Source organism: Equus quagga, unplaced genomic scaffold (genome assembly GCF_021613505.1).
Source record: "Equus quagga isolate Etosha38 unplaced genomic scaffold, UCLA_HA_Equagga_1.0 164397_RagTag, whole genome shotgun sequence".
NCBI classification, from domain to species: Eukaryota; Metazoa; Chordata; class Mammalia; order Perissodactyla; family Equidae; genus Equus; species Equus quagga.
The window spans coordinates 1-10,673 of NW_025797209.1; the positions used below are offsets into that span (position 1 = coordinate 1).

At 52.1% G+C, this 10,673-nt stretch overlaps 1 protein-coding gene across 1 annotated transcript; it reads left to right on the forward strand.

Moving 5' to 3' along the window:
• Nucleotides 1–8,697: 8,697 nt before the first annotated feature.
• LOC124233231 (tubulin beta-4B chain) lies at nt 8,698–10,668 on the forward strand (the record flags this gene model as incomplete). The annotated part of the gene is made up of 3 exons (XM_046650398.1): nt 8,698–8,842; nt 10,108–10,216; nt 10,565–10,668. Coding segments are annotated over exons 1-3 (270 nt in total), but the record flags the coding sequence as incomplete, so codon positions are not given.
• Nucleotides 10,669–10,673: the final 5 nt, after the last annotated feature.

Here is a 10,673-nt window from a genome sequence, read left to right on the forward strand (position 1 = left end):
GGTTTGGGCCAGAAGTTGAGACAGCTGACTTGTCCTCTGATCACATTTGCCTTCGCCCCTGCCTAATTGTCCCTAATTTAAGAATACTGAACGCAGACCTGCACAAACTGCTCGTGAACATGGTGCCCTTCCCCAGCGCCAGGCCCTGAGGGGCCCGAGCTCACCTCGTAGAGAGAATGGCCTTCCCTACTGCCCAAATGCTAACAGCAGAGCGACAGGAAGGGTGAGACAGTTCTTTGCAGCCCCACAAAGAAGCAGGACAGCATCATATGAGTCACCAGTATGATGAGGCTGCCCAGAAGCTGACGTGGTCAGAGCTGCATTTATTATAGCTCTCAATCAAGAACAACCCAACTAGTTCTGAATCCAATGCCTGCTACATCATAAAGGACTCAAAATTATGTTTTTTTTGAGGGGGGGGGGGTGTCCAGGAAGAGACTGGAAATGTTTAGTTAGTGAAGAGAACACTTGGGAGCATGAAAATTGCAGGTATCTGAAAAGTATGGGGATGTCGTCAGCTAAGGAGCCAAACTAGGACGAGTGCTAAACAGTATGTGTGCATAGATGTGGAGGAACTTCCTAACAAGTGTCTGGGAGCAGACACCGTTGGTACCGGCCTGTGTTCCTCTGACACTCACTCTTCCCAGACCCCCTACGGCAAGTCCTGCCTGAACCTCCTTTTTGGAAGGAGGACCTATTCAATGACGGACTGGAGCTGAATATCTCAGCTTCCCTGCCTCTCCGTGGAACGGCTCCGATGACGGTCTTTCTCGTCGCTTCCAGATTTCCCAGCGTGGAGCCCTGTGCCCACAGCAGTGACCTGCTCACCAATGCAGCCTCTTGACTTCCTTCTCTTTCCCAGCTCAGTTCCCCACTACTCTCCTGCTGCTTCCCTGTTTAGCCCCTAATAAACTTCCACTCCAATCCCTGTCTCAGGTCTGCTTCTGGAGACCCATCTAAGACACTCACCAAAGAGGAGATGAGGTAGTGGTTTTCTGTTGCTGTGTAACAAGTTAACGCAAACTCAGCGGCTTAGCACATCACAAACATCTTACGGTTCCCGTGGTCAAGAATCTGGCAAGGCAGGTCCTCTGCTCGGGGCCTCACAAGGCTGACCCTCCCAGGCTGCTCCACCTGGAGTGCAAGGTCCCCTTCCACACCCTTCAGGTGGTGGGCAGAATCTAATTCCTCACCGTCGTTGGTCTGAGGACCCTGTTTGCTTGCTGACTGTTGATCAGAGGCTGTTGTCTGCTTCTAGAGGCCGCCTGCCATTCCCTGCCACGTGGTCCTCTTCACAATATGGTAGCCGCTCCTGCAAGGCCAGCAGGCGAGTGTCTCCACTGCTTTCAAATTCTGGGGTCCTCTTCTGCCACCAGCTGGAGAAAAATCTCTGCTTTGAAAGGGCTCATGTGATTAGCGATGACCCAGATCATCTCCCTATTTTAAGGTCAACGGATTTGGGACCTTAATTACACCTGGAAAACCTCATTACAGCAGTACCTAGATTAGTGTTCGATTGAACAACCGGGAAAAGATGTGCACACACCAGGCCCAGGTGAATCTCAGGGCCATCTTCGAATCCGGCCTGCCTGCCACAGATGGATAGTTTGGGGAGTGGGAAGAACATGGTCCTTGGAACATCCGGTTCCAACACCTGACACCGTGTTCACACAGTAAGTGATTGTCTACTTACTAGTTGTATGGCTCTGGGCAAGCATTTTAATTTCTCCGAGCCTTAGCTTCTTATTCCAGAAATTGGTGATAATAGTACCCGCTTCAGAGAATCATTGTAAGGATGAAATGAAATAAGATATGTAAAGTCCTTGTCACGAAATAGTGCGACAATCAGCGCTGTAGTGAGCACCCCATTAAGGAAAGCGTTCAAGTACAGGCTCTATGACATCTTGTCAGGAATTCTCACGGCGGGACCAAGATAGATTCATTTTGGAATATCTTTTAATTTTGGAATATATGATTTTCAGGTCCCTTTGACCACAGAAGTCTATGGTTCTACGTGAACATTCTTGGAAGAATTAATATCCTTACTCATCAGAATAAGGTCCTACTTGATTGGTGTTAGATTATTTCCTTGGTACAGACTTTTATAAGGAGCTGGAGCCCATGCGCTCAAACTGGGAAAAAGAATCAAAAATGAAACTTAGCCACCCTTACAATTTCACTTAGGACTAGTTCAAGCTCAGGAAGGTAAATTTGCAATTGCGGGCAGCTTTCTGGGGCAGCCTACAGGGCAGAGGTCCTGTTCTCGCTCCCTCTGACTTGTGCTTCCTGGTTACCTTGTCTTGCTTTTCCATCACTTCCTTCAGCCCAGATGCAATATTGGATGGCAGGTTCTGGTCCTGGCATTAATCTCCCGTCAGACTTGACACTCATTTGTTGACTCAGCTCCTGAAGTTGCTGAGTCGCTTTCCTGCCTCACTTTTCCCCGACTCAGCCTGTGCTCTCCCCACTAGGGATGGCCTCAGCCTGTGCCTGCTTTTCAGCTTCACTTTTCCAGCATCAGTACTGGTATCTCACTGGGATCCATATGCTTCATTAATCACAAAACTATCCAACCTTAAAAGTCATCTGTGAATCAAGACAGTATACAAGTATTCCATGAGTTAACAAAAATTTGACTTTGAAACACTGTATACACAGAAATTTCTCATTGTGCATTGCTCATCTATCCTATCATTCACCAAAAGGCCTAACTCTACCCTCTTCCCTCAAACAGGTACGGCAACCAAGCTGTCCTTGGCCAGTGCGCCCCCTTCTGGCCAACGAGGGAAAATGACTGACCCAAGATGTCTCCTCACCACCTCCCTGGCTTCCCCCCATCTCAAACATCTTCTCAGGTCTCGACAACTAGTAAGGACTGTGCCTGCCAAGCCTGATAGTAAAATTTCCCTTGCTGATGAGAGGAGAGGAGTGGAAGTAACAAATATTCCTAACCCAGAAAAGAAGGACATTGGCAGCATGTCACACAAGCAAAATTTGGTATAATTAAACAACAAATTTAACAAAATTCATCCACCACATATTTGAAATGATGCCTATTACTATTTCTGCACTACATGACAATTAGGCATAAATAATAACTGACTATACATAAGTAGCAGTATTTCTACACAGTCAAATGAAGTATTTCTGGGATCTAGTTGGGAACAAAGGAGGGAGCCATAAGAACAGGAATCAATTTGGGGCTTTCTCTGAGGACTCCTGGTGGCACAAGTGAGGCCCCAGGAGACTGGCTTTTTACATAACCTAAATGCTCTAGGCCCAATGAACCCTTTTAAAACAGTACCTCAATATTATTTTATAACTAAAAAAAGGGCACTTCACATTTCGAGCGCATTTTTCCCTAGGTATTTTATGAGGCTCGTGGTGGTTGCTCGTTGCACCGCTGCAAAGACCGTCCTCAGGAGAGCTGCACAGGCCGCGCTGGCGCGGGGGCAGGCACGGGGACACGTCGTGCCACAGGCTCACACGCGGGCAGCCGGGACGGGGCACTGCCAGGGCACCGAGCCCCTCCCGGGAGGGCGGAGCGGGGCGAGGGGGCGACAGAGGAGAGGAGGGCTGAGCTGCCGGGCCAGGATCACCAGGGCGCGCCCCCGCTCCCGCCGCGCCCACTGCGAGCCTCTCGGCAGCACACTTTCAGCAGAGGCAGAGTCATCCTGCTCCGCGCATCTACCCGGCTTCGTCTCCAGCCGGAGCAAACGCTGACGGCAAACCTTCCGCGATTGCTCGTTGCCGTGAAAGTGAACGAGAAGGAACCTCGAGGTCCGAGCTTCCGAGACAAGGAGCAGCACCTCTTCTGCACCAGGGCTGGCCCCGCTCAAATTCTTTGGCAACTCAGATTTTTGTGAGAAAAGTGTGTATTCAGAAAATAGGTGGCGAGGGAAGCAGAATGTCAGAAATCGGGGGCCACAGGCTGTCGGTTCCACGGCTCCTCCAGGGGCCAGTCCAGGCCTGTGCCCTGCCGCGGGGCGTGCTCGGCTCAGGACCAGCCTGCGGGGCGTGAGGACCCTCGCTGACCTGCAGACCCTCAGGGTTCGGGTGGGAGGAAGAGCCCCAAACGGGGCCTGCGCTCACGCTTCCAGTTGTGCTGCTTGTTCCTCCCCCCACAGCGCCCTTCCTTGCTGAGGACAATCTCCTGGACTGGAAGTCAGCACGATCATACGGAGGGGTGTACACAATATTATGGGGCACAAAGAAGGGGCATCCCAGAGAAAGGGCATTGGAGCTGAGCTCTAATTTATGGAGAACTCCCAGGAAGGAAGGAAGGAAGGAAGAAAGGGAGGGAGGGAGGAAGGAAGGAAGGAAGGAAGGATACAGGAATACCAACTGTGATAGCTAAGATTTATATACCACTTACTATGGGTCAGGTGGGATTCTAAGTACTTTCACACAATAATTCATTTAATCCTTGTAACAACCCCAGGAGGTACATCCTATTGTTATTCCCACTTTACAGATGAGGCAGTTGAGGCACAGAGAGGTTAAGTAACTTGCCCCAGGTCACACAGCCAACCACTCTGTCCAGGGCCCCTGCCCTTAACCACTCAGGGACTGTGGGGAAGGGGGCTGAACGAATGAGGGGAAATCCACTCCAGTCATGTGCCAGCCCTGGCCATGCGAAGCGCAGCTTCCTCAAGAATTTGGTATGGCCCAAGCACTCTAGGTTCTGGGGAAATGGTAGCAGTTGGGAGAAGTTTACAGATGTCTGAGAATTTGTGAGCTTATGTCTGATTCAAATCACGGCATAAGAAAGTAGAGTAGTTCTTTATTCCTGATGTGGAAGACAAAAATAATTGAAATTATGTTAAAAAGGAACAAACAGAAACACCTAAACAACCCATGAAAAGGAAAAATAAGGAAGATAACACATCAAACACGAATAGTGGAAAAAATACATCTAGAGAAGAGTGGAAAGACATGCTTGTGTTTTTTAGTATTTTCTAAATATTTTAATTTTGTAACCAGAACATACATATGCATTCTTACCACAATAAGAATATATATGTATATTACACACACATACACATACGTATTTTTCAATTTTGAAAGATCCAGATTGACAATTCTAGTAAAAATACTGCATACTGGGACATGAAACATTCCAGAAAGTGGCTGAAAAATACTACTATATATTTACTCCAAATTATTATTGTCTGGTGCAAAATTTACCAGCTTTGGTGGAGCTGACATTTGCAAGGTAAATTAAATTGGGGTTGAGACTGTTTATACATTAGGCAGCCTTTTTAAAAAAGGAAGCATCTTAGATGCTTTAAGCAAAATTCCTCCATCTTTGTAAAGAGATGCTTGCATTAAAAGCCTGAAAATGTGCACTCCCAGTGGGAGAGCAGGCAGGGCTGTTTTAGGTGAGTTCTGAGGGAGAGAGCAATCGGGGTGCCTCTTACCCCGGGCCTGCTCTGAGGGCACGAACAAATAGGAGGTGAGACTGTTTCGGAATAACTCAGACAATTTCACTGCTGGGACGGTTCTTGGGTTTCCATTATTCTACAGAGGAAACTGATGTTCTCAAAATTTCAGGACCCCAGCTAAACACATTTCCACTAGACCCTGCCTGGCCCTTTAGAGAGGACATCTGTTACCAGCAGTCACCCACCTCGCAGCAGCACATGATCAGAGGGCGCTCACTGGAGCCCTCTCGCTGAGGCACGAGGGGAGAAAGGGCAGGCCGAGGGAAGGGGGATGCAGAGGCCTTTTGTAAAAGGCACGGCCGCCTTCTACCAGGAATCCACGCCTGCCCTCTCCCGTCTGGATTTTGTCATCATCACTCAAGGTGCCTTCAGGGTAGGGGCGGCTCAAACACTGTCGGTGACATCAGGTCTAAAGCAGGAAATGACATGTGGCAGGAGGATGTTGGCTCCCCTCCCCCATCACGCTGCCCAACAGCCAGAAGAGCTGCTCCTTTCTAGACACTGAAGCAGGAAAAAAGAGGGGGAGGAAACCACCTTGTCCCCGAAGCTCCCCAAAGCCCCCACGCCAGGGCAGGGGAGGGTTGGTGGGCTCCCTTGCCCCCTGCTATTATCTGCACCGGTGCTGTGCAGAACAGCACTGCTGTGTGACGGCGCAGTGGTGTTCTGGGTGCGCACACGGTGGAGGAGAGCAGGAGCTCACAGCTCTCGGATGAGTCACTGTAGGTTGGGCAGGCATTATTTTAAAATCTGCCTGTGCGTGTCTCTGATTATATACTAACAGACAGGAGGGCTGGGTGCTGAGGGAGAGGCGGGCAAATGAGTAAGCAGGCTGGGGTGCATCTGGGGTGCATATCAGGTGGCAGAAGGCGGCAGCCTTGGGAAGAGCATTTGCTGCCAGAATCCACAGAGCAGGCCGTCCTCAGGTGCCTGGGCCTGCTGTAATCAATGCTGTCATTGATTTACTGACTGCACATTCACCAAACATTCAGTTCACAGACACTGTCCTCTTCACAACGTAATAAGAACAGATGTCCATGTTTCAGATATGGTAATAGCGGCTGAGAGAAGTTAGGTCACTTGCTTAACAGCCCAATCAGGACACAAGAGAGTATGCAAATTCCATGAGGGTGGTCTGGCCTTCCACAGGCAGGGAAGTGCCCACCTATGAGGGTCCCTATGTCCCCAGTATCATCCCTTCCAGGTCTCATCCTCTGCTCCTGTTTGACCCCAAATTTCCATTTGAATGAAAAAACAAAGGCCAAGAGGCAATCACCTCCAGAAAATAAATCTTTGTGGAACCCGGTCATCACTGAAGCTCTTCTGGAGAGATTCTGGAAGGTTCCAGCTGGTCATGAAGAGCCCAAGATGTGGGAGTTGGGGGAGGGGGTTGAGAGAAGTGGACGCCGAGCCCTAGGAACCCGGGAACACAATCAGTGGGATTCCCTGTGCAGTGGAGGCCCAGCAGCATGGGGAGGGGAGACTAGAGAGTCTAGGAGACCCATCCCCAGCCTGAGAGCCAGCACCAGGCACTTGCCTGCGTGCTGGGAGGACCCTGAAGGACAGGCTTCCTAAAGCAGGGGTGATGAAGCGGCCAGTTGGTCTGCCTCTCATATATGCCCACTATCAACACAGCAAATAGCCCTAATACCTATAGTGACAGCATTGCCTTGGGTTTTATGGCGGTGTTTTTGCTCCATAAACTCAATCCGCTTTGATATAGAGCTTCTCATTTCCTACGCACAAAGCTGGCTGCTGGGCACCTATAATTATCATCATTTTATAGTTGGAGAAACTGGCCCCAGAGAGGAAAAGGAGGATGCTCTGGGAAACAAGAGTAGGCCCCACATCCCTGCTCACCCAGCCCACTGTCACATCGTCTTTGAGAATAACAAGGGTGGGTCTTACCTCACCCTGACCAAGCCTTTAAAATCCATCTGGGCTTTGCCTTTGTAGAAGGGATCCGGGTGCCCTCACTTACCGGCTTTGTGGCTAGTCACTCTGAGCCTCCTTCTCCAAGCTGTGAGACTGGGATAGTAATAATGTTCACTCTGGAACAGCGCTGTTCCACGGAAGTACAGCGTGAGACACATAGGTAATCTAAAGTTTTCTAGTAGTCACTACTAGTCTAGCAGGCATTTTAAAAAGTTAATAGAAAAGCACTTTGAAATTGGATATAATTTCAAAAATATATCCAAAATATTATTTTGATATGTAATCGAGATAGATAAACAATTAGCACTAATGGAATATTTTACATTCTTTTAACTTACTGGGTCCATGAAATTCGATGAGTATTTTACACTTAAAGCGAGTCTCTACTCCGACTACGCACGTTTCAAGCGTGCAATAGCTACCTGTGGCCGGTGGCCTCTGGACCGGGCCGTGCAGCGCTATACGGCTGCCGTGAGGGTTAGGCGACAATGCGTGTGAGGCACACGTACATGGGCTGACCCGTGGCTATTATATTCTGACACATGCATGCACGTAGAATCTTCCACATTTAAGTGGCCTTTACAAGGACCCAAGACCCAAAGCAGACATGAGACACATCCTGTGCCGAGTGACTTCTGCGAGCCCCTCCCAAAGCGACCATCTTCCTCACACGTAGAAGCGAAAAGCCGCCCAACCTGCCATTCTTGCTTTCCTTGAAGACAGCCGCCCAGCCCCTCTCACCTGGGACCCCGAGTCCTCCTCACCCTGCACCTCCTCCTGGCGTTTATACTCGCCGCGAATTCCCACCCGGAATAGAAAGAACGAGGCTCGGGGTCCAGGACTGTGCCCAGGACGTGGAAACCCTTAGAGAACAGCTGTGGACTCCAGTGAAAATTCTGGGCTCCCTACTCCAAAAGGGTATTCGACGCCTCTCGCCCTCCCCCAGGAGCCGAGGACCCTGTTTGGAGGCAGCCCCTCTCCCTGGTTCCAGCACCCCGGGCTCCAGCCCTCTTCGGGAATCCAGAGTGGCCCGACTGAGCGCTAGACCCCCGACCCGGGGCAGGGGTGGGGCCGTACCCAGGGATGGGGCGAGGGCGCCTGCAGGGCGTGCCGACTGCCGGGGCTGGGCGGGCCGGCGGGACCCGGGCTGCGGGGCGCTGGGCTGCATCGCCCCCGCACCTCGCACCGCGCCCCGGCTCCCCCTCGCGGTGCCGCAGTCCCGCCGCGCCGCCCCCCGCGGTCCCGCCCGCCATTACGTCACTGCGGGCCGGCGGGGGAGGGGGCGGGTCCCGTCATATAAAGGGCTGAGCTGGGGGGAGGTGGCAGGTCTCTGCGCTCCTGAGTCGGCCGGTCAGCGCTCGCGCACAGCTCCGAGGGCCAGCGCCTCCACCCGCTCCGCAGCCGGCACCATGCGCGAGATCGTGCACATCCAGGCGGGCCAGTGCGGCAACCAGATCGGCGCCAAGGTGGGCGCGCCGCGGGGAGGGGGCGACGGCCCCGAGGGTGCGGGCCGGGCCGGGCCGGGGCAGCGGGTCCCGAGGGCGCAGGCCAGGACTGGAGGGAGGTGGCGGCGGCCCGCCTGCCGGGTGGCGCATTCCTGGCGCGGCTGCCGGGCGGGGCCCAGGAAGCCGCACAACCTGCCACTGTGCGCGCGGCGCCGCAGCTGTGTGTGCTTTTCATCGAGGCCCCTTGAAATCTCCTTCGGACACGGACCTTCTGGGGGACGTAGTTGGCATTTCCCTGGGTGTATTAGTCTCTGAAATTTGGATGGGGCTATGGTCATATTAATCCAGTGGCTTCTTGTGGAGATCAATTTATATATTTTGTCTATGGTTTTAATGAAAAAATGCAGTGTCATTGGGTAACAGATGTCATGGAGGCTTCTCGTTGGGTTTCGAAGACGTGAACCTTAGATAATTTCCCATCTAGACGTAAAGATGTTCAGTGTCAGAGTCTGGCTTCCGGTCGCGGGCCAGCAGGTGACCGCGTTGGCTGTGACTACAGACCGCAGTGGGCCAGGCAGGAGCGGGCATGGTGCATGGGTGTGGGCGGGCGCCTGGACAAGGACGTGGTCTCTTTCAGAACCGCCATATTGCCCACCCCAACCTCCCCGCCCCCTTTCCTGCTGCCAATTCACAATGGAGTTTGCAACCTCACCAGGGCCAGCTCCATCCACTGCCCCGAGCCTTGCTCCCAGGCTCCTTCTTACCCTTCCCCACCCATCCCCTGCTGTGGTCAGTGGCTGGAGGCCAGTGTGGACGTCACTGGCAGAACACTATGCTGCTTGGGGGGCTGGGTGGGGTTTGTGCCAGGAGACATTGATCCCTGAAGGCAGCCAGAGGGCGGGTTCCACCTGGTCCTCAGATCTGCCAGGACCCATCCATCAGCTGGGATACTGCGACCTTCAGCCCTGCCTGGGGGTGACAGCCTCCCCAGGACCCACTGGCATTGCCTAGAAGGGAACCCTCTGTGCCACCCCCCCCCGCCCCCACTTCAGTGCCCCTCCCAGCTTTTCAGTCAATCGCCATAACATGGCCGATGCTCTGCGGATTTCCAAGCCCCTCAGCAGCAGCTGCTGGAGCACCAGGGGCTGCAGCTATCCGGTAGTCCAGAGCTCCTGAACAGTCTGACCACAGCGACCGCTGTTCCAAGGACACGAGGAAGAAAAGGGCTATCCTTCCTGACATCTAGAGGGCCAGGCCATTATGCGATTCCTTCTTTTCCTTTCCAGTTTTGGGAGGTCATCAGCGATGAGCATGGGATCGACCCCACTGGCAGTTACCATGGAGACAGTGACTTGCAGCTGGAGAGAATCAATGTGTACTACAACGAAGCCGCTGGTGACTATTTGAATGTTTTTGCCCAGTCACCCTTGCTTTCCATACTGCTATGTGGCAGACACAATGTACTAGGAACACACAAATGACGAAGAAGTGCTTCTTGCGTTCATTTTAAATGTCAGCTGCTAAAAAATACACTTTATAGTTCCTTCAGACTCCTGCATGTTTGCCATGACTAAGCATGCTTATTACCTCTGTTTTTCCAGAGCAGAAAAGCTCCCCTCTTCTCTCACTTTTGTCTCAGATACTGGGATTTTCTCTAATGGATTCTGCAGTGAGAGTCGCAGAGAGCACAACCTTGTCTGTGATCTCTTGCCAACTCCCTAAGTCTGGCTCTTGTCCCCACAGGTAACAAGTACGTCCCTCGGGCCATCCTGGTGGATCTGGAGCCGGGCACCATGGACTCGGTCAGGTCTGGACCATTCGGCCAGATCTTCAGGCCAGACAACTTTGTGTT